Source organism: Coregonus lavaretus (assembly GCF_964263955.1).
Source record: "Coregonus lavaretus genome assembly, chromosome: 28".
NCBI lineage: Eukaryota > Metazoa > Chordata > Actinopteri > Salmoniformes > Salmonidae > Coregonus > Coregonus lavaretus.
In genome coordinates this window covers 41,285,179-41,310,346 of record NC_140015.1, presented here as the reverse complement: position 1 = coordinate 41,310,346, position 25,168 = coordinate 41,285,179, and the positions used below count along the sequence as shown (strand labels likewise).

The 25,168-nt window shown below is 45.1% G+C and overlaps 1 protein-coding gene across 1 annotated transcript in view; it reads left to right on the top strand.

The window, feature by feature from the left end:
• Positions 1–5,394, top strand: part of LOC311103288 (ras-related protein Rab-40C-like) — a 26,534-nt gene extending 21,140 nt beyond the window's left edge. Inside the window, exons 4-5 of the mRNA XM_084144821.1 lie at positions 794–1,016; positions 4,048–5,394. Of these exons, the coding sequence (XP_084000947.1) occupies positions 794–1,016; positions 4,048–4,322 (498 nt within the window). The 3' untranslated portion in view covers positions 4,323–5,394. The remainder of the gene's footprint in view (positions 1–793; positions 1,017–4,047) is intronic.
• The last annotated feature ends 19,774 nt before the right edge of the window (positions 5,395–25,168 follow it).

The window sequence follows — 25,168 nt, the reverse complement described above, 5'->3', positions numbered from 1 at the left end:
AGCCAACTTGACACAACTGTCAACATGGGAGTGAACATGGGCCAGCATCCCTGTGGAACGCTTTCAACACCTCAAAGTCCATGCCCAGAGGAATTGAGGCTGTTCTGAGTGCAAAAGGGGGTTCAACTCAATATTAGGAAGGTGTTCTTAATGTTTTGACCACTAAGCGTACTGTATATTGAGGCAAAAAATTACAGACAGTAGCGTACAAATAGCTAAATAAAACTCAATTGAATGAACATGAAATATATTTCAATATCATTCCAATATGTAGTCTATACTGTATCTTTTAATACAGTCATCTGAGTTTTCATTTGGAGCGTCATTAGATCCTTCACTTGTTATGCAAAGAAATGGGCTGCTTTGTATTTGTAGTCACATTCGTTCTGAAGTTATCAGCGGTCACAGAAAGACAGATAAACATCTTGATTTTGTGTTTAGCGGAGATCTTCTGTGTATAAAGCGACGCGGTAGGGGAGGAAAAACGCATCTAACAACGTACTTAGCTGCTCTAAGAGTGGTCTGAGGCAGTCGTTAAATAACAATATTTTTTCAAGACCAACTTTAGAAATGATGGTTTTGGGGAACTGCTCAGAGATTGAACGATGCTCCTATGAAAGGTTCTAACGATGAACTTAGCCTTAAGATGCTTTTGGGAAACCGGTCCCTGATCTCTATATTATCTGAAAGGGACGGTTGTAACAGTTCCCTTGCTTTATTTTACTTACTACTATTTTCTGCTTCCTGTAAATCACTTAAATGCCTCCCCCCACCTCCCTCTCCCTCCCATCAGCATGCCCCGGGTGTACCTCGTATCCTGGTAGGTAACCGGCTCCACTTGGCGTTCAAGCGCCAGGTTCCTACGGAGCAGGCCCGGGCGTACGCTGAGAAGAATGGCATGACCTTCTTCGAGGTCAGCCCGCTCTGCAACTTCAACGTCATCGAGTCGTTCACAGAGCTGTCTCGCATCGTACTGATGAGGCACGGCATGGAGAAGTTCTGGAAGCCCAACAGAGGTAGGGGGGGGGGGCTCTACACTGAGATTTTTTTACAAGGAGTACATGTGCTCCTAATTACAAAAATGTAGACAATTAGAAAATACAGGGTTTAGGAGCACCAGAAGATAAAAATAAGATTGAGATACAGCCTACATACAGCCTATATGCATCCTAGCTGTCCTACTATTAATATATTAATATATACCATTTAGCAGAAGCTTTTATCCAAAGCGACTTAGACATGCGTGCATACATTTTTACATATGGGTGGTCCCGAGAATTGAACCCACTATCCTGGTCATGCAAGCGCCATGCTCTACCAAGTGAACTACAGAGGACCATGCTGTACCAACTGAACTACAGAGGACCATGCTCTACCAACTGAACTACAGAGGACCATGCTGTACTAACTGAACTACAGAGGACCATGCTTTACCAACTGAACTACAGAGGACCATGCTGTACCAACTGAACTACAGAGGACCATGCTTTACCAACTGAACTACAGAGGACCATGCTCTACCAACTGAACTACAGAGGACCATGCTCTACTAACTGAACTACAGAGGACCATGCTCTACCAACTGAACTACAGAGGACCATGCTCTACTAACTGAACTACAGAGGACCATGCTCTACTAACTGAACTACAGAGGACCATGCTCTACTAACTGAACTACAGAGGACCATGCTCTACCAACTGAACTACAGAGGACCATGCTCTACCAACTGAACTACAGAGGACCATGCTCTACCAACTGAACTACAGAGGACCATGCTCTACTAACTGAACTACAGAGGACCATGCTCTACCAACTGAACTACAGAGGACCATGCTCTACTGAGTTACAGAGGACCATTCTCTACTAACTGAACTACAGAGGACCATGCTCTACTGACTGAACTACAGAGGACCATGCTCTACTAACTGAACTACAGAGGACCATGCTCTACTAACTGAACTACAGAGGACCATGCTCTACTGAGTTACAGAGGACCATGCTCTACTAACTGAACTACAGAGGACCATGCTCTACTAACTGAACTACAGAGGACCATGCTGTACTAACTGAACTAAAGAGGACCATGCTGTACTAACTGAACTACAGAGGACCATGCTCTACCAACTGAACTACAGAGGACCATGCTGTACCAACTGAACTACAGAGGACCATGCTCTACTGAGTTACAGAGGACCATGCTCTACTATTTTTATTTTATTTTTATTTCACCTTTATTTAACCAGGTAAACCAGTTGAGAACAAGTTCTCATTTACAACTGCGACCTGGCCAAGATAAAGCAAAGCAGTGCGATTAAAAACAACAACACAGAGTTACATATGGGGTAAAACAAAACAAAGTCAAAAATACAACAGCAATACATATAATATACAGTGTGTGCAAATTTAGCAAGTTATGGAGGTAAGGCAATAAAATAGGCTATAGTGCAAAATAATTACAATTAGTATTAACACTGGAATGATAGATGTGCAAGAGATGATGTGCAAATAGAGATACTGGGGTACAAATGAGCAAAATAAATAACAATATAGGGATGAGGTAGTTGGGCGGGGTAATTTCAGATGGGCTGTGTACAGGTGCAGTGATCGGTAAGGTGCTCTGACAACTGATGCTTAAAGTTAGTGAGGGAGATAAAAGTCTCCAGCTTCAGAGATTTTTGCAGTTTGTTCCAGTCATTGGCAGCAGAGAACTGGAAGGAATTGCGGCCAAAGGAGGTGTTGGCTTTGGGGATGACCAGTGAGATATACCCGCTGGAGTCTAACTGAACTACAGAGGACCATGCTCTACTAACTGAACTACAGAGGACCATGCTCTACTAACTGAACTACAGAGGACCATGCTCTACTGAGTTACAGAGGACCATGCTCTACTAACTGAACTACAGAGGACCATGCTGTACTAACTGAACTACAGAGGACCATGCTCTACTGAGTTACAGAGGACCATGCTCTACTGAGTTACAGAGGACCATGCTCTACTGAGTTACAGAGGACCATGCTCTACTAACTGAACTACAGAGGACCATGCTCTACTAACTGAACTACAGAGGACCATGCTCTACTGAGTTACAGAGGACCATGCTCTACTAACTGAACTACAGAGGACCATGCTCTACTGACTGAACTACAGAGGACCATGCTGTACTAACTGAACTACAGAGGACCATGCTCTACTGAGTTACAGAGGACCATGCTCTACTAAGTTACAGAGGACCATGCTCTACTAACTGAACTACAGAGGACCATGCTCTACTAACTGAACTACAGAGGACCATGCTCTACTAACTGAACTACAGAGGACCATGCTCTACTGAGTTACAGAGGACCATGCTCTACTAACTGAACTACAGAGGACCATGCTCTACTGACTGAACTACAGAGGACCATGCTGTACTAACTGAACTACAGAGGACCATGCTCTACTGAGTTACAGAGGACCATGCTCTACTGAGTTACAGAGGACCATGCTCTACTGAGTTACAGAGGACCACGCTCTACTGAGTTACAGAGGACCACGCTCTACTGAGTTACAGAGGACCACGCTCTACTGAGTTACAGAGGACCATGCTCTACTGAGTTACAGAGGACCACGCTCTACTGAGTTACAGAGGACCACGCTCTACTGAGTTACAGAGGACCACGCTCTACTGAGTTACAGAGGACCATGCTCTACTGAGTTGCAGAGGACCACGCTCTACTGAGTTACAGAGGACTACTTTAGAAGCACATCTCCTAAAGAAGCTATCCCGTTGTTTCTTTCTGAGCCACCAAATGTTTGCATACCACTGGTAAAGTTACCACACGGATTATTATATATGTGGTTACCAGGTTACTAGCTAGCTAATGCTTTAACATGACTGAACAAGGTTGTATTAAGGTTAGCATCTCCTGTGTATGAACTCTCTCTCTCTCTCTCCCCTCTCCTCTCTCTCTCCCCTCTCCTCCCTCCCTCTCCTCTCTCTCTCCCCTCTCCTCCCTCCCTCCCCGCTCTCTCCTCTCCTCCCTCCCCTTTCTCTCGCTCTCTCCAGTCTTCAGTCTTCAGGACCTGTGCTGCAGAGCGATTGTCTCCTGCACGCCCGTCCACCTGATTGACAAGCTGCCGTTGCCCGTGGCGATAAAGTCCCACCTCAAGTCCTTCTCTATGGCCAATGGGATGAACGCAGTGATGATGCACGGACGCTCCTATTCGCTGGCCAACGTGGCGGGCGGGTCTAAAGGGAACAGTCTGAAGCGCTCTAAATCCATCAAACCCCCCCAGAGCCCCCCACAGAACTGCACACGCAACAACTGTAAAATCTCCTAGTAATAGACCCTGTCTGGGGGGGAGGGGGAGACTGAGACCCTAAACACACTGAAACAGACCACCTCCCTTCCACTGAGGGGACAGAGAAGAAGAGGAGAGGTTGCGTAGGGCCTGTGGGAGAACCAAGACTGAGACCTACTCTACACCCTGAGGAGGGGAGACACCCTGAAACAGACCCTTACCCCCTACCCTACACCCTGAGGAGGGGAGACACCCTGAAACAGACCCTTACCCCCTACCCTACACCCTGAGGAGGGGAGACACCCTGAAACAGACCCTTACCCCCTACCCTACACCCTGGGGAGGGGAGACACCCTGAAACAGACCCTTACCCCCTACCCTACACCCTGAGGAGGGGAGACACCCTGAAACAGACCCTTACCCCCTACCCTACACCCTGAGGAGGGGAGACACCCTGAAACAGACCCTTACCCCCTACCCTACACCCTGGGGAGGGGAGACACCCTGAAACAGACCCTTACCCCCTACCCTACACCCTGGGGGGAGAAGGAGAGGAGGTGAAACCTACTCTCTGTATGAGGAGGAGACCAGACATCTATGGTCAACCCTCGTCCATAGGAGGGGCTTGGCTGACCCCCTACCTCTGACCAATGACGTGCCCCCTCCCCCTCGAGTGACTGCAATCCACATTTTGGTTTTGTTAAACTAGCCATGGGCAACAATTAAAGTCCAAAACCTTGACACACAAAGGCTGCGTTTACACAGGCAGCCCAATTCTAATATTTTTCCCAATTATTGGCAAAACATCTGATCTCATACCCTACTGAGTTCTAGTGTGTTTCCCCTCCCTTCCGCTCCTCTCCTCTCCTCTCCTCTCCCCTCCCGTCCCTGTTGATCTGAGTATTGCCTCCTGCCGTCCCATGATTCATATCTGTTAAATAATAGATGTTCTCTTCATGGATCTCTGGAGCTTTTTACATCTCCCTCACTCTGCCTGTTCTCTCCATCTCTCTCTCTCTCTCTCTCTCTCCATCTCCCTCTCTCCATCTCTCTCTCTCTCTCTCCTTCCTCTCTCCTCTCTCTCTCTCTTTCTCTCTCTCTCTCCTCTCTCTTTCTCTCTCTCTCTCCTTCCTCTCTCCTCTTTCTCTCTCCTTCCTCTCTCCTCTTTCTCTCTCTCTCCTCCTCCCTCTCTCCCTCCATCTCCCTCACTCTGCCTGTTCTCTCTCCTCTCCGTCTCTCTCTTCTCTCCTTCCTTTTCATCTCTGTCTCTCTCTCCTTCCTCTCTCTCTCCTTCCTCTCTCCTCTCCCTCTCTCTCTCCCTCTCCTCCTCTCCACTCTGCACCAGTTTCCAGTGCAGCCGGTGAAGGAACTCCCCTATCTTCCCCACAGCCTCCAACTCCCAGGCTGCATCTGAAATGGCACCCTATTCCCTACACAGGATCTGGTCTAAAGTAGTGCACTATGTAGGGTATAGGGTGCCATTTGGGACGCAGGCCCAGACTCACCCAATGAAGCCTGGTTGTCAGGCTGAGTGGTGTTCTCTTCTCACTGGATGGCGGCCATATTGTTTTCCTACACAGACAGTCAGCGATGTGAGCATGGAGCCCTGGAGTTTCTCCTATTCAGGGAAGTCTCCTGACCCTCAAAGCAATTTTTCTCCCTCATTGTTCCGTGTTTTACTGAACTAACTTCCCTCTGGTCTAAGAGAGGCTGCAGTATAAACCGCTATAAGGACAGACTCCTTTGGATGGGTGGATGGATGGGTGGATGGGTGGATGGATGGATGGATGGATGGATGGATGGATGGATGGATGGATGGATGGCCTTTTCTCATTTGGGAAAAGTCTGTCCGCTCTCCTCCGTCACCCAGAAACCAATAAGTGGTCGAGGAGGGTCAATTTGTTAGTAGGTAAATGGAAGACTGTCCTCCCCTCCTCAATAGTCACCTTTCATCAAGGATAGTCATGTGTGTCCTACCTGAGTCCTTCGCGGAAGAGTTTTGAAAAGTTTTTAAAAATCACTTTACACATTTATTTTGGGATTCCACCCTGTAAACAATTTGCCTGGTGACGTGTGAGTGGAGAGGAGTCTCATTTCATACAAGTAGCATTTTCGTCCACGTTCCCTCCTCGCCGCCTCTCCTCCATTACCTTTGACCTTTTTGAAAATGAGGCGAGAGAGGATGCAGGAGTTGAGCAAATCTAATTGAGAAAAGGCTTTTTTGTTTTATTTGGTTTGTATGCAACAATGCATCGCCTCAAAATCCAATATTGTATGAATGACGAAAATAGGACTTTAACTCTGTCTGCTTTTTATAAAGAAGCTTCTTGTGTGTCTCGAGGCCTCCCTCCCTCTCTGTTTTGAGGCCTCTCTCTCTCTGAGGTTTTCCTGGTTAGGCCACATGGTGAGGTCATGAGGTCAGGGAAAACCTCTAGGTCTGGTAATAGGAAAGGCCCAGAGGTTTTCCTGGTTAGGCCACATGGTGAGGTCAGGGAAAACCTCTAGGTCTGGTAATAGGAAAGGTTGTCATGCTGTCCTAATAGTGATCTGTTGTTAGTTTTAGACTGTAAAGGAGGGAGGAGGTGATTGGTTCTTGTGTAGAACATCATAATATGGACCACTCCCTTCAGCATGTAGGGAAGACGAGCTTTCAACAAAACCTTTTTTTGGTCCTTCCTCCATTTTTAAACTTTTGTCATTGTAATGTGTTTTAATACGACACCTTCGTTGATGTTGACCTTTATAATAGTCTGACATTGGGAAGGGCTCAAATGACACCCTATTTTCCAAAATAGGGCAGTACTTTTAAAAGAAGTGCCCTATATGAGGGAATAGGGTGTCATCTGAGATACATTGTTTTTCTTCCTGTCAAATTATTTCTCCAGATGGGATTATTGTTGTTGTTATTATTATTATTACGATGGACAGTTTAAAAAGATTGTTTGCAAAGAATGATGGGAGATTTTAGTTTCATGACCTCAACGACCATGTCAGGAGAAGGGCCCCGTTGGGGGCGTCCCTGATGTTGCCTGAGGGTGGGGATGTTATTGATGCGTCCCAAATGGCACCCTATTCCTTATATAGTGCACTACTTTTGAACAGAGTATTGCACTTGATAAGGGAATAGGGTGCCATTTTGGACGTACACCGTGTGGATAAGGGAATAGTAATGATGGTCAACACAAAATGTAAACACTATGCCTGCGTCCCAAATGGCTCCCTATCTAGTGCATTCCCAATGGGCCCTGGTCAAAAGTAGTGCACTACATAGGGAATAGGGTGCCATTTGGGCTGCACCCTATTTTCCTTTGGTTGTAGCTGCTGCTGGGTAATTTAAACAAGGAGTGTGTGATCGAGCGAGCGCAAGAGTGTGTTCTTGGAAAAAGAAACAAGCCGAAACATGTTTTTAAATTATTGATTGTACAGTTTTAGGCTAGGGGATGAAAAGCAGACTTTTTTTCACAATAAAAACTGTTCTTAACGTTATCGAGTCGTTGTATGGTGTCTTCTGTGATCTGACGGTTCCATTTTAAAGGGATAGTTTACATTTGACATAGGCAGCTCAATTCTAATCTTGTGGCCAATTATTGGCAAAACATCTGATCTCATTGGTCAAAAGACCAATTAGTGACAAAAACGTCTGAATTGGGCTGCCTGTGTAAACAGCCTGGATTAAGGCCAGGATTCGATCAAATAACCCGTGGTATACCTCGACTAACCTGTGCCCCTGCACATTGACTCTGTACTGATACTCCCTGTATATAGCCTCGCTACTGTTATTTTGTTGTTGCTCTTTAATTATTTAATAATTATATATTTTTTAAAATTTTTGTTCTGTTTATTTTAGTAAATACTTAACACTTATTTTTCTTAAAACTGCATTGTTGGTTAAGGGCTTGTAAGTAAGCATTTCACTGTAAGGTCTACACCGGTTGTGTTCGGCGCATGTGACATAACATTTGATTTGATTTGTAACTGCCATATATAGCGTATCATTGCTTTTGTTTAGGTGGGGCCGGACGTGTAACTGCTTTGGAACTGTCAAACCGGTTTAAAAAATCTAAAAGGTCTAACCAAAACCTTGACACACTAACCAGAGGTAATATTGTGTGTTACAGGAGTTAGTTATCCTTTCTAGAGGGGTTAGAGGTGCATGTGGCGCAGTGGTCTAAGGCAGTGCCACTAGAGATCCTGGTTCGAATCCAGGCTCTGTCGTGGCCGGCCGCGACCGGGAGACCCATGGGGCGGCGCCCAGCGTTGTCCAGGGTAGGGGAGGGAATGGCCGGCAGGGATGTAGCTCAGTTGGTAGAGCATGGCTTTTGCAACGCCAGGGTTGTGGGTTCGATTCCCACGGGGGGTATGAAAAATAAAAAAAATTATGTATGCACTCACTAACTGTAAGTCGCTCTGGATAAGACTAGTTCTATAGACATGAGTATCATAGCATCGCAAAGATACACTGCCATCTACTGGCCAAGATACACACACACACACTAACCTCGTCCCCAGGCTAGGGCTGGTGCAGAGCCTGCAAGTTGAACTTGAAAGAGGTGTGGTTAAAATCTAGTAGGTGACTCCTTGGAGACTCCACCCACTGTTTGGGGGACATGGACCTGCTGTAACCCTTGGTTACCTATTGGCACTCATTGCAAAACTGAGGAAAAAGTATCTACCTACTTTAACTACTTAAACTATTTATTTACTTGATACATACATTATATTCATGAAAATGTCCAGAAACTATTTGTCCAGCCTTCCTGCCTAGTAGCAGTGTATAAATACATAAAGTGTGATATTGTGGGCAGGGGCGGACTAAGTGATTTGGAGACCCCAGGCAGATGCTAGTATGAGGCCCGTCCTCCATAAAAATAAAATAAAAAATGAATTTATAGTAAAGATGTATTACCTTTTAATGTGCCATGAACACAACCAATGATGACGTTTTCATCTGATTGTCAAACAAATCACTATTAAAAAGTAGGTTACCTTCGCACGTTCATCCAAAATAATTCCAGCATCCGAACAGTGCACTCGCTAACTTTCCTTCAATTCACAAGTGGCAGAAACTATCTCACCGGGAGCAAGCGTCCGAGCGAAACAGCGCCCCTCTGCCAGACAGCATCAGATACATGGGCTATGCATACATGTCCTGTCTCCATGACGATGGGCAGTATTATCAGCAGCACCTGTCTATCTACTAAAGAAATGCGTATTGTATCCATCCCCCTAATCTAAGGTCCCGGGGCTGGGGTTTTCTACCAAACTAACATATGGAATTGTTTTAAGATGGTCGTACCAAGGATCATTTGGCTATTTGATTTAGAATTTTAGAACCCCTGTAGGAATAAATAAAATACATTATTTGATGAAACGTTGAATTTGGCCTTACTGCTATTAATTAGCCCATAGAAACGCATTAAATAACAGATTCATACATGGAACAACAGATAGTAAAAAATGTAATCAAAAGGAAATGTTTTATAAGTGTCTGTCTTATATCTGAGAGACAACAACATTTGAATATGATTTTTAATACCCTCAAACCCCAAGTTAGGCATACCAAGTGGTGGAAAAAGTACCCAATTGTCAACCTCGAGTAAAAGTAAAGATACATTAATAGAAAATGACAAGTAAAAGTGAAAGTCACCCTATAAAATACTACTTGAGTAAAAGTCTAAAAGTATTCAGTTTTAAATATACTTAAGTATAAATAATTTCAAATTACTTCTATTAGGCAATCCAAACGCCACAATGTGTGTTTTTTTATTGACGGATAGCCAAGGGCACACTCCAACACTCAGACGTAATTTACAAATGAAGCATCTGATCTTAGTGAGTCTGCCAGATCAGAGGCAGTAGGGATGACCAGGGATGTTTTCTTGATAAGTGTGTGAATTGGACCATTGTCCTGTTCTGTTAAACATTCAAAATGTAACGAGTACTTTAGGGAGTCGGGGAAAATGTATGGAGTAAAATGTACATTATTTTCTTTAGGAATGTAGTGAAGTAAAAGTTAAAGGAGTCAAAATATAAACAGTAAAGTAAAGTACAGATACTCCCAAAAAACTACTTAAGTAGTACTTTCAAGTAGTTTTACTTAAGTACTTTACACCACTGGGCATACCTAATTTCAAAATACGCCATCAACACTGTCAACAGCGAATTATCAGTCTTCACTTTTTCATTTGATTGATCTCAATCAGTTTCATGGGAATAGCCTGTGGTGCCATGGAGCATTTCATCCCCAGCAGAACTGTCACCAGAAAGCCCCGGGGACAAAGTATGTTTTGATGAAAAGATCACTGACATCACACATGGGAATAGCCTGTGCATTTCCATCTTCTTCAATTACTGTTTGTGGTCCTCTGTAGCTCAGCTGGTAGAGCACGGCGCTTGTAACGCCAAGGTAGTGGGTTCGATCCCCGGGACCACCCTATACACAAAAAAATGTATGCACGCATGACTGTAAGTCGCTTTGGATAAAAGCGTCTGCTAAATGACATATTATTATTTTAACAAACTATTAGCCTTTCTTGTATTTCCAATCAAAACATTAATGTATATCCTGCCGAGTGACGCGCTCTGTTGAGTTTTGGCGCATGAGAAAAAAAAGTGACTTCAGTTTCACCATCCTAAAATGTCATTATAAACGAGGTGTTTTTGGTGTAACAGTAACGTTACAAGCCTACTATGCTAAGCTATTACATTCGGTTCTGTTATGTCAAATAGGCTACTAATTAATCATTATGTGATTTTGCGAGACATGACTGACTCCAAAATGTTATTTACAGATGAGAAATAATTTAATTCAACATCAACTTATACAGTACAAGACTTATAAAATGTTAGAATATCTAAAAGCATCAACATCCTGCCAACATATCAACATAACTCAACAAAGTAACATTAATCTTCTCTTTACCCCCACAATAAAAACGGTTTTGTATTATCAACTAACTTTATCAAAATTAACTAGCTAACACTATCACAACTAACTAACTAACTAGCTAACACTATCACAACTAACTAACTAGCTAACACTATCACAACTAATTAACTAGCTAACACTTTAATCACAACTAACTAGCTAACACTTTATCACAACTAATTAACTAACACTTTATCACAACTAACTAACTAGCTAACACTATCACAACTAACTAACTAACTAGCTAACTAACACTTAAACCTTTGTTTTCATCAAAAAGACGATACACAATATAACATGACCTTTCAATCTGAGCGCTGCAGTTGATCTGGGCTTGTATTCATAAAGTGTCTCAGAGTAGGAGGCCTGATCTAGGATCAGTTTTCCCTTTTAGATTATAATGAACAGACAGGGGGGGGGCCTGATCCTAGATCATCACTCCTACAGGCCCTGGGCTCCTCTCCCCTCCTCTCCTAGTCTAGGTAGGGCTGCTGTTCTTAAAATAATAACAACTGTTTTATATGATCAACTCCCTTTATCTCAACTGACTAACTAACACAAATCTTCTTCTGGTACAACACACTATAGTTTAGTACGGGGCTGCGTCCCAAATGGCACCCTATTCCCTACATAGTGTACTACTTTAGACCAGAGCTCTATGGAATAGGGTGCCATTTTGGAAGCAGACCATGTCTGAGCCCTACGGTTGATGTGGGCTCCTATCCTCTCTCTGAGTCTAGGTAGGACTGATGTTGTCCCTGGTTCACCCCTGCTCTGCTGGACCCAGGTCTCCACGGAGGAGGTGGGGCGCTCTCAGGCACCGACCCAGGCAGGACGGGCACTTCGCGGGCAGGCAGCAGCTCCAACCTGGGCCCCCGGTGGGGCCTTCCCTGAAGCCATCCTCTACCCCTGACCGGCCACAGTGGATCTGGAGGGGCTGGTCGCTCCTCCTCTACCCAGCACTCCTGCCTGCTGGCTGGGGTCCGGCCGCGACCAGGGCTGCCTCTGGGGCTGGCTCCACCTCGGGGGCTGGGGGGCTGGCCTCTACCCAGCTTGGGGGAGCTGTCCCAGGGAGGCCGGGCGAACAAGGAGGGGGCCTTCATGGGGGGGGGTGGGCGTTGGAAGGAGGGAGGGGGGTGCGCTTCTTCTCTAAGCTGCCCTGACTCTGGCCTGGTGGGTCTCTCCTCTCTCTGGGCCATGTCTGTCTCCTCCTCCCTCTCTCTCTCCTCCTCAAAGTGCACCTATAGGGGACACAGACGGTCTTCACATCTACCTCTGTCCTCTAGCTGTCTGTTGGTCTGTCCTATCTGTCTGTCCTGTCTGTCTGACTGTCTGTCTATCTATCTGTCTGTCCTATCTGTCTGTCTGTCTATCTGTCTGTCTGTCTGTCCTATCTGTCTGCCTGTCTGTCTGTCTATCTGTCTGTCTATCTGTCATGTCATCTACTTCTACAACAAGGCTGCCTATTCCCTTTATAGTGCACCACTTTAGACCAGGGTGATAGTACTAACCTGTGGTCTAGGTCTGCCTGTTCCCTTCTGTCTCTGTAGACACTGTAACCTCCTGAGGATAAATACTTTATCCTTCCCCTCCTAACACCGCAGAGAGAGAGACAGGAGGAGAGAAATGAAGGATGGATTAGACAAATGAGAAGAGGAGTAAACGAGGGAAGAGAGGAAGAGAGGAAGAAAGGGACAGGAAGAGAGGGAGAGAGGGAGGGGAGAGAGGGAGGGGAGAAAGGGAGAGGGAGGGAAGAGAGGGACAGAGGGACATGAAGAGAGGGACAGAAAGAGAGGGAGAGAGGGAGGGAAGAGAGGGAAGAGAGGAAGAAAGGGACAGGAAGAGAGGAACAGGAAGAGAGGGAGAGAGGGAGGGGAGAAAGGGAGAGGGAGAGAAAGAGAGGGACAGGGAGAGAGGGAGGGGAGATGGAGAGAGGGAGGGGAGAAAGGGAGAGGGAGAGAAGAGAGGTGTGTGTGTATAAGTGTGTGTGTTTGTATAGATGTGTGTATGTGCTTCAGTGTGTGTGTGTACGTGTCAGCGTGCACGTATGTGTAGGAGAGCCTCACGTTGACAATCTGTTGCCGTAGAGACATGATGAGACGTTTACGACCCTGAGTCACCTGCCACAGGAAGTACATCACCACCCTACAGGAAGTACAGACACATTTTTACATTTTAGTCATTTAGCAGACGCTCTTATTCAGAGCTACAGTCAGAGAATCCATCACATAGCTGGGAGCTAGGGTAGCTATAGCACCTGGACAACAGACGAACCATCAAACAGGCAAAGCGTCAATACAGGACTAAGATTGAATCCTACTACACCGGCTCTGACGCTCGTCGGATGTGGCAGGGCTTGCAAACTATTACGGACTACAAAGGGAAACCCAGCCGCGAGCTGCCCAGTGACGCAAGCCTACCAGACGAACTAAATTCCTTTTATGCTGGCTTCGAGGCAAGCAACACTGAAGCAGGCACGAGAGCACCAGCTGTCCCAGACGACTGTGTGATCACGCTCTCCGTAGCCGATGTGAGCAAGACCTTTAAACAGGTCAACATTCACAAGGCTGCGGGGCCAGACGGATTACCAGGGTGTGTACTTAGAGCATGCGCGGACTGGCAAGTGTCTTCACTGACATTTTCAACCTCTCCCTGACCGAGTCTGTAATACCAACATGTTTCAAGCAGACCACCATAGTCCCTGTGCCCAAGAAAACTAAGGTAACCTGCCTAAATGACTACCGACCCGTAGCACTCACGTCGGTAGCCATGAAGTGCTTTGAAAAGCTGGTCATGGCTCACATCAACACCATCATCCCGGAAACCCTAGACCCACTCCGATTCGCATACCGCCCCAACAGATCCACAGATGACCCAATCTCAATCGCACTCCACACTGCCCTTTCCCACCTGGACAAAAGGAACACCTATGTGAGAATGCTGTTCATTGACTACAGCTCAGCGTTCAACACCATAGTGCCCACAAAGCTCATCACTAAGCTAAGGACCCTGGGACTAAACACCTCCCTCTGCAACTGGATCCTGGACTTCCTGACAGGCCGCCCCCAGGTGGTATGGGTAGGCAACAACACATCTGCCACGCTGATCCTCAACACGGGGGCCCCTCAGGGGTGTGTGCTTAGTCCCCTCCTGTACTCCCTGTTCACCTACGACTGCGTGGCCAAGCACGACTCCAACACCATCATTACGTTTGCTGACGACACAACAGTGGTAGGCCTGATCACCGACAATGATGAGACAGCCTATAGGGAGGAGGTCAGATACCTGGCAGTGTGGTGCCAGGACAACAACCTCTCCCTCAATGTGAGCAAGACCAAGGAGATGATCGTGGACCACAGGAAAAGGAGAGCCGAACAGGCCCCCATTAACATCGACGGGGCTGTAGTGGAGCGGGTCGAGAGTTTCAAGTTCCTTGGTGTCCACATCACCAACAAACTATCATGGTCCAAACACACCAAGACAGTTGTGAAGAGGGCACGACAACGCCTATTCCCCCACAGGAGACTGAAAAGATTTGGAATGTGTCCTCAGATCCTCAAAAAGTTATACAGCTGCACCATCGAGAGCATCCTGACCGGTTGCATCACCGCCTGGTATGGCAACTGCTCGGCATCCGACCGTAAGGCGCTACAGAGGTAGTGCGTACGGCCCAATACATCACTGGGGCCAAGCTTCCTGCCACCCAGGACCTATATACTAGGCGGTGTCAGAGGAAGGCCCAAAAAATTGTCAAAGGCTCCAGTCACACAAGTCATAGACTGTTCTCTCTGCTACCGCACAGCAAGCGGTACCGGAGCGCCAAGTCTAGGTCCAAAAGGCTCCTTAACAGCTTCTACCCCAAGCTATAAGACTGCTGAACAATTAATCAAATGGCCACCCAGACTATTTACATTGACCCCCCCCTCCCCCCTTTGTTTTTACACTGCTGCTACTCTCTGTTTATTATCTATGCATAGTCACTTTACCTACCTACATGTACAAATTACCTCGACTAACCTGTACCCCCGCACATTGAGTCGGTACCGGTACCCCGGTATATAGCCTCGTTATTGTTATCTAATTTTATTGTGTTACTTTTTATTTTATTTTTTACTCAGTACATTATCCCTCAATAGAGTAGTTATCAGAGAGCTAGGGTAGCTATAGCAACCAAACTGTCATAGTCAGTACATTATCCCTCAATAGAGTAGTTATCAGAGAGCTAGGGTAGCTATAGCAACCAAACTGTCATAGTCAGTACATTATCCCTCAATAGAGTAGTTATCAGATAGCTAGGGTAGCTATAGCAACCAAACTGTCATAGTCAGTACATTATCCCTCAATAGAGTAGTTATCAGATAGCTAGGGTAGCTATAGCAACCAAACTGTCATAGTCAGTACATTATCCCTCAATAGAGTAGTTATCAGAGAGCTAGGGTAGCTATAGCAACCAAACTGTCATAGTACATTATCCCTCAATAGAGTAGTTATCAGATAGCTAGGGTAGCTATAGCAACCAAACTGTCATAGTCAGTACATTATCCCTCAATAGAGTAGTTATCAGAGAGCTAGGGTAGCTATAGCAACCAAACTGTCATAGTCAGTACATTATCCCTCAATAGAGTAGTTATCAGATAGCTAGGGTAGCTATAGCAACCAAACTGTCATAGTCAGTACATTATCCCTCAATAGAGTAGTTATCAGATAGCTAGGGTAGCTATAGCAACCAAACTGTCATAGTCAGTACATTATCCCTCAATAGAGTAGTTATCAGATAGCTAGGATAGCTATAGCAACCAAACTGTCATAGTCAGTACATTATCCCTCAATAGAGTAGTTATCAGAGAGCTAGGGTAGCTATAGCAACCAAACTGTCATAGTCAGTACATTATCCCTCAATAGAGTAGTTATCAGATAGCTAGGGTAGCTATAGCAGCCAAACTGTCATAGTCAGTACATTATCCCTCAATAGAGTAGTTATCAGATAGCTAGGGTAGCTATAGCAACCAAACTGTCATAGTCAGTACATTATCCCTCAATAGAGTAGTTATCAGAGAGCTAGGGTAGCTATAGCAACCAAACTGTCATAGTCAGTACATTATCCCTCAATAGAGTAGTTATCAGAGAGCTAGGGTAGCTATAGCAACCAAACTGTCATAGTCAGTACATTATCCCTCAATAGAGTAGTTATCAGATAGCTAGGGTAGCTATAGCAACCAAACTGTCATAGTCAGTACATTATCCCTCAATAGAGTAGTTATCAGATAGCTAGGGTAGCTATAGCAACCAAACTGTCATAGTCAGTACATTATCCCTCAATAGAGTAGTTATCAGAGAGCTAGGGTAGCTATAGCAACCAAACTGTCATAGTCAGTACATTATCCCTCAATAGAGTAGATATCAGAGAGCTAGGGTAGCTATAGCAACCAAACTGTCATAGTCAGTACATTATCCCTCAATATAGTAGTTATCAGAGAGCTAGGGTAGCTATAGCAACCAAACTGTCATAGTCAGTACATTATCCCTCAATAGAGTAGTTATCAGAGAGCTAGGGTAGCTATAGCAACCAAACTGTCATAGTCAGTACATTATCCCTCAATAGAGTAGTTATCAGAGAGCTAGGGTAGCTATAGCAACCAAACTGTCATAGTCAGTACATTATCCCTCAATAGAGTAGTTATCAGAGAGCTAGGGTAGCTATAGCAACCAAACTGTCATAGTCAGTACATTATCCCTCAATAGAGTAGTTATCAGAGAGCTAGGGTAGCTATAGCAACCAAACTGTCATAGTCAGTACATTATCCCTCAATAGAGTAGTTATCAGAGAGCTAGGGTAGCTATAGCAACCAAACTGTCATAGTCAGTACATTATCCCTCAATAGAGTAGTTATCAGAGAGCTAGGGTAGCTATAGCAACCAAACTGTCATAGTCAGTACATTATCCCTCAATAGAGTAGTTATCAGAGAGCTAGGGTAGCTATAGCAACCAAACTGTCATAGTCAGTACATTATTCCTCAATAGAGTAGTTATCAGATAGCTAGGGTAGCTATAGCAACCAAACTGTCATAGTCAGTACATTATCCCTCAATAGAGTAGTTATCAGATAGCTAGGGTAGCTATAGCAACCAAACTGTCATAGTCAGTACATTATCCCTCAATAGAGTAGTTATCAGAGAGCTAGGGTAGCTATAGCAACCAAACTGTCATAGTACATTATCCCTCAATAGAGTAGTTATCAGATAGCTAGGGTAGCTATAGCAACCAACCTGCTAGGAGCAGTTTTATGGGGGAGGGATAAGACTGTTACAGCCAGTAGCATAATGTAACAGGACCAGACATGGGAGAGGTGTGTGTTTACACTGAGGGAAAAAAGGATTTGATCCCCTGCTGATTTTGTACGTTTGCCCACTGACAAAGACATGATCAGTCTATAATTTTAATGGTAGGTTTATTTGAACAGTGAGAGACAGAATAACATCAAAAAAATCCTGAAAAACGCATGTCAAAAATGTTATAAATTGATTTGCATTTTAATGAGGGAAATAAGTATTTGACCCCCTCTCAATCAGAAAGATTTCTGGCTCCCAGGTGTCTTTTATACAGGTAACGAGCTGAGATTAGGAGCACAGTCTTAAAGGGAGTGCTCCTAATCTCAGCTTGTTACCTGCATAAAAGACACCTGTCCACAGAAGCAATCAATCAATCAGATTCCAAACTCTCCACCATGGCCAAGACCAAAGAGCTCTCCAAGGATGTCAGGGACAAGATTTTAGACCTACACAAGGCTGGAATGGGCTACAAGACCATCGCCAAGCAGCTTGGTGAGAAGGTGACAACAGTTGGTGCGATTATTCGCAAATGGAAGAAACACAAAAGAACTGTCAATCTCCCTCGGCCTGGGGCTCCATGCAAGATCTCACCTTGTGGAGTTGCAATGATCATGAGAACGGTGAGGAATCAGCCCAGAACTACACGGGAGGATCTTGTCAATGATCTCAAGGCAGCTGGGACCATAGTCACCAAGAAAACAATTGGTAACACACTACGCCGTGAAGGACTGAAATCCTGCAGCGCCCGCAAGGTCCCCCTGCTCAAGAAAGCACGTATACAGGGCCATCTGAAGGATTCAGAGGAGAACTGGGTGAAAGTGTTGTGGTCAGATGAGACCAAAATCGAGCTCTTTGGCATCAACTTAACTCATCGTGTTTGGAGGAGGAGGAATGCTGCCAATGACCCCAAGAACACCATCCCCACCGTCAAACATGGAGGTGGAAACATTATGCTTTGGGGGTGTTTTTCTCCTAAGGGGACAGGACAACTTCACCGCATCAAAGGGACGATGGACGGGGCCATGTACTGTCAAATCTTGGGTGAGAACCTCCTTCCCTCAGCCAGGGCATTGAAAATGGGTCGTAAATGGGTATTCTAGCATGACAATGACCCAAAACACATGGCCAAGGCAACAAAGGAGTGGCTCAAGAAGAAGGACATTAAGGTCCTGGAGTGGCCTAGCCAGTCTCCAGACCTTAATCCCATAGAAAATCTGTGGAGGGAGCTGAAGGTTCGAGTTGCCAAACGTCAGCCTCGAAACCTTAATGACTTGGAGAAGATCTGCAAAGAGGAGTGGAACAAAATCCCTCCTGAGATATGTGCATACCTGGCGGCCAACTACAAGAAACGTCTGACCTCTGTGATTGCCGACAAGGGTTTTGCCACCAAGTACTAAGTCATGTTTTGCAGAGGGGTCAAATACTTATTTCCCTCATTAAAATGCAAATCAATTTATAACATTTTTGACATGCGTTTTTCTGGATTTTTGTTGTTGTTATTCTGTCTCTCACTGTTCAAATAAACCTACCATTAAAATGATAGACTGATCATGTCTTTGTCAGTGGGCAAACGTACCAAATCAGCAGGGGATCAAATACTTTTTTCCCCTCTCATTGTATGTGTGTGTGTATCCAGCTACTCACAGTACTATGAGTGTTAGGATGCAGTAGAAGACTTGACTGTGTAGTATAATGTTGATGATCCATGCCAGCCAGGCAGAGTGGGGTTGAGAGGCCTGTGGGGAGGCTATCCACTGGTCTACAGCCTGTATGCCCCAGCCTTGGCCCTGGAACGGACCACACACACTAGAGGGAGGGAGACTGGGGACAGAGACGGGACAGGTAGGGTTAGTGTGTGTGTCTATCCACTGGTCTACTGTCACTGTGAGAAAGTTACAGATGCACAAATATCATACCCCTCCAAAAAAAATGCTAACTTCCCCTGTTTTTCGTAATGGTGAGTGGTTAACGTGTCCTGGGGGGTATGATATTTGTGCGTCTGTAACTTTCTCACTCGACATTATTCACGATTCCTTCAGGACTATCCGTAATCATGGTGGCATCCACATTAATGTAGAAGTGTTTAGAAACATATTCTATTCTTATTTACAATAAAAGTGACTCCAAAATGACACAATACATTATTTACCATTCATTTCTATTGGGCACAAAATAATCTGAAACACAACCAAAGCAAACAGCAAATGCATCCAACAAGTTTGTAGAGTCACAAGCCTGATGTAGTCATTGTGTGCTCGGAATATGGGACCAAATACTAAACCTTTGACTACTTTAATACACACATAAGTGAATTTGTCCTAATACTTTTGTTCCCCTAAAATGGGAGGACTATGTACAAAAAGCGCTGTAATTTCTAAACGGTTCATCCGATATGGATGAAAATACCCTCAAGTTAAAGCTGACAGTCTGCACTTTAACATCGTAGTGATTGTATCATTTCAAATCTAAAGTGCTGGAGTACAGAGCCAAATCAACAACCAAACTTGTCACTGTCCCAGTACTTTTGGAGCTCCCTGTACTTCCTGTGCTTGGCCCTCCTATGTTGAACATAATAAACGGCTCCCTTTCCTCCGGATGTGAACCAAACTCACTAAAAGTGGCAGTAATAAAGCCTCTCCAGAAAAAGCCAAACCTTGACCCAGAAAATTAAAATAACTATCGGTCTATATATCGAATCTCTCATTCCTCTCAAAAACGTTTGAAAAAGCTGTTTCAACCGCCTTCCTGAAGACAAATAATGTATACGAAACGCTCCAGTCTGGTTTTAGATCCCATCATAGTACTGAGACCGCACTCATGAAGGTGGTGAATGACCTTTTAATGGCGTCAGACCAAGTCTCTGCATCTGTCCTTGTGCTCCTAGACCTTAGTGCCGCTTTCAACACCATCGATCACCACATTCTTTTGGAGAGATTGGAAACCATAAATAGTCTACGCGAACAAGTTCTTCCCTGGTTTAGATCTTATCTGTTGTAAAGATATCAGTTTGTCTCAGTGGATGGTTTTTGTCTTCTGACATTCGGTGTTCCTCAAGGTTCCGTTCTAGGACCACTATTGTTTTCACTATATATTCTACCTCTTGGTGATGTCATTCGGAAACACAATGCCAACTTTCACTGCTATGCGGACGACACACAGCTGTACATTTCGATGAAACATGGTGAAGCCCCAAAATTGCCAACCACAAAGCCTGTGTTTTAGACATATGGAAGTGTATGGTGGCAAATGTTTAACTTTTAAACTTTGACAAAACAGAGATGCTAGTTCTAGGTCCCAAGAAACAAAGAGATCTGTTGTCGGATCTGACAATGAATCTCGATGGTTGTACAATAGTCTTAAATAAAACTGTGAAGGACCTCGGCGTTACTCTGGACCCTGATCTCTCTTTTGACAAACATATAAAAAATATATAATTTTTTTCCATCTTCGTAACATTGCAAGAATCTGAACGTTTTTGTCCAAAAATTATGCAGAAAGGCTAATCCACGCTTTTGTCACTTCAAGATTAGACTACTGCAATGCTCTACTCTCCGGCTACCCGGATAAAGCACTAAATTAACTTCAGCTAGTGCTAAACACGTCTGCTAGAATCTTGACATATTACATCATATTACACCAATCATATTACACCAGTGCCAGACTCTACACTGGCTTCCTGTTAAGGCTAGGGCTGATTTCAAGATTTTACAGCTAACTTACAAAGCATTACATGGGCTTGCTCCTACTTATCTCTCAGAGTTGGTCCTGTTATACATACCTACATGTACGCTACGGTCACAAGATACAGGCCTCCTTATTGTCCCTAGAATTTCTAAGCAAACAGCTGGAGGCAAGGCTTTCTCCTATAGAGCTACATTTTTATGGAATGGTCTGCCTTTCCATGTGAGAGACGCAGACTCAGTCTCGACCTTTAAGTCTTTACTGAAGACTCATCTCTTCAGTAGGTCCTATGATTGAGTGTAGTCTGGCCCAGGGGTGTGAAGGTGAACGGCAAGGCACTGGAACCATCCTTGCGTTCTCTGCCTGGCCGGCTCCCCTCTCTCCACTGGGATTCTCTGTCTCTGACCCTATTACGGGGGCTGAGTCACTGACTTGCTCCCATGCCGTCCCTAGGAGGGTGCATCACGTCATGCCAGGCTTTGTCGCTATACTCGACGTGAGTGGGTTGAGTCACTGACGGGATCTTCCTGTCCAGTTTTGCGCCCCCTTGGGCTCGTGTGGTGGGGAGATCTTCGTGGACTATACTTGGCTTTGTCTCAGGGTAGTAAGTTAGTGGTCTGTTGATATCCTTATTGGTGGTGTGGGGGCTGTGCTTTTGCAAAGTGGGTGGGGTAATATCCTGCCTGGTTGGCCCCGTCCAGAGGTAACCATGACCCCCCCCCCCCGTCTCAGTCCCCAGTATCTATTCTGTAATAGTCTGTCCTATCTGGTGTAATTCTCCTATCTTATCTGGTGTCGTGTGTGATCTTAGGTATGCTCTCTCTCTCTCATCCTCTCTTTGTCTCTCCTCCCGGAGGACCTGAGCCCTAGGACCATGCCTCAGGACTACCTGGCCTGACGATTCCTGGCTGTAACCACTGTGAATATTATTTGATCCTGATGGTCATCTATGAACGTTTGATCATCTTGAAGAACGATTTGGCCTTAATGGCCATGTACTGTTATAATCTCCACCTGGCACAGCCAGAAGGGGACTGGCCACCCCTCAGAGTCTGGTTCCTCTCTAGGTTTCTTCCTAGGTTTCTGCCTTTCTATGGAGTTTTTTCCTAGCCACCGTGCTTCTGCATTGCTTGTTGCTTGGGGTTTTAGGCTGGGTTTCTGTATAAGCACTTAGTGACAACTGCTGATGTAAAAAAGGTATTTATAAATACATTTAATTGAATTTGATTGAGAGGAAGAGGAGGGGAGAGAGAGAGGAAGAGGAGAGGAGAAGAAGAGAGGAGGGGAGAGAGGAGGAGAGGAAAGGAGAGAGGAGCAGTGGAAACTAGACAAGAGAAGAGGAGAAAGGAGAGGTGTGTGTATAAAATACATTGTATTGATTGTGTGTGTGTGTGTGTGTGTGTGTGTGTGTGTGTGTGTGTGTACCCCCAGAGTGTGTATGCCAGCAGGGCCAGAGTCCCCAGGTAAAACGGGAGGAAGAGGAGGGAGATGAAGAGCGTCTGCATCTGACCCACCCTCCTCCAGGAGCTGGGAGGATGGCAGCTTCTTATACTGGTCTAGGAGAGAGGGAGGGAGAGGGAGGGAGAAGGGGGGAGAGAGAAGGGAGGGAGGGAGGGAGGGAGGGAGGGAGGGAGAGAGAGAGAAGGGGGGAGAGAAGGAGGGTGGGAGAGAGGGAGGGTGGGAGAGAGAAGAGAGAGGGTGGGAGAGGGAGGGAAGGAGAAGGGGGAGAGAGGGAGGGAGAGAGAAGGGGGGAAAGAGGGAGGGAGAGAGGGAGGGAGGGAGAAGGGGGGAGAGAGAAGGGGGAGAGAGGGAGGGAGGGAAGGGGGAGAGAAGGAGGGTGGGAGAGAGGGAGGGTGGGAGAGAGAAGAGGGAGGGTGGGAGAGGGAGGGAGGGAGAAGGGAGAGGGAGGGAGGGAGAAGGGGGAGAGAGGGAGGGAGAGAGAAGGGGGGAAAGAGGGAGGGAGAGAGGGAGGGAGGGAGAGAGAAGGGGGAGAGAGGGAGGGAGGGAGAAGGGGGAGAGAGGGAGAGAGAGAGAAGGGGGAAAGAGGGAGGGAGAGAGAGTAAGAGAGACAAACTCATACTTACTAAACGTTTTGCACGTGAGTCTTGAGACTGCGTCTCAAAAGGCACCCTCGTATCCATTATGTAGTGCACTACTTTCCACCAGGGCTCTATGGATGAAACATACCTACCTTCTTTAGCTGGAAGATTAGGAAGAGTTTGATGAGCTGAATGACAGGGAGGAGAGGAGAGAAGTACACCCCTATCCTAGAGAGAGAGAGAGAGACATCATCACAACACTGTATATAGACATAATATGACATTTGAAATGTGTCTATTCCTTTGAAACTTGTGAGTGTAATGTTTACTGTTCATTTTCATTGTTTAGCTCACTTTTGTTTATTATCTACTTCACTTGCTTTGGCAATGTTAACATATGTTTCCCATGCCAATAAAGCCCTTTGAATTTAACTGAATTGAATTGAGAGAGAGAAAATGCTGTAGAGAGAACATGTACATCCATTTTGCTGTGAAATGTTCGCCATTCACATCTCATATGTTGCCTCACTATAATATTTTATCATGATACGTTAATACATACATACCGTGTTCAGTTTGTCATGTTTAACTGCCGAAAATATCCACGGTGGTGGGCATGCTAATCGATTAGCGTGCTAATCAAAACCCATGTTAAGTCAATGGGACAAACAGGCTATTTCGCTAGTTAGCTAGCCATGTAGATTTTACATTTAGTTTTTTGTATGTGGAACTAGCTGGCTAGCTAGATGAACACCATGTACACTTCCTATCTTAGATTTATGAAGTAAAAAGTAATTTATTTACTGCTTGTTTGTTAGCTGATGAATTTCAGTACAGCTGTGGCAGTCAACAGGAATTAACAAGCAATAGGAGATAAGTTAATAAATTGAGAAATTAAACTATTGTTTAATTATGTCCATGTTGCTCATTATTGCTCCAGTGTCTCATACCCCACTCTGTTGCCAGCAACATTGCTCGGCAATATGGCAATATTGTCAAAACAAATGGCCAGTGTATCATAAGCTTTAGGTCTAGACTACATTTACATTTACATTTTTGTCATTTAGCAGACGCTCTTATCCAGAGCGACTTACAGGAGCAATTAGGGTTAAGTGCCTTGCTTAAGGGCACATCGACAGATTTTTCACCTAGTCGGCTTGGGGATTAGAACCAGCGACCTTTCGGTTACTGGCACAACGCTCTTACCCTCTAAGCTAGACTAGAGAAGAGTCTGGTATAGATACAATAAACTAGACAGGAACTGACAGAGAGGATATAGATATAGGTTACTAGAGAGGCAGCGAGGGTATAGATATAGGTTACTAGAGAAGTAGAGAGGCAGCGAGGGTATAGATATAGGTTACTAGAGAGGCTGAGAGGGTAGAGATATAGATTACTAGAGAGGCAGCGAGGGTAGAGATATAGGTTACTAGAGAGGCAGAGAGGGTATAGATATAGGTTACTAGAGAGGCAGAGAGGGTATAGATATAGGTTACTAGAGAGGCAGAGAGGGTATAGATATAGGTTACTAGAGAGGCAGCGAGGGTATAGATATAGGTTACTAGAGAGGCAGAGAGGGTATAGATATAGGTTACTAGAGAGGGTATAGATATAGGTTACTAGAGAGGCAGAGAGGGTATAGATATAGGTTACTAGAGAGGCTGAGAGGGTATAGATATAGGTTACTAGAGAGGCAGAGAGGGTATAGATATAGGTTACTAGAGAGGCAGCGAGGGTATAGATATAGGTTACTAGAGAGGCAGAGAGGGTATAGATATAGGTTACTAGAGAGGCAGAGAGGGTATAGATATAGGTTACTAGAGAGGCTGAGAGGGTATAGATATAGGTTACTAGAGAGGCAGAGAGGGTATAGATATAGGTTACTAGAGAGGCTGAGAGGGTATAGA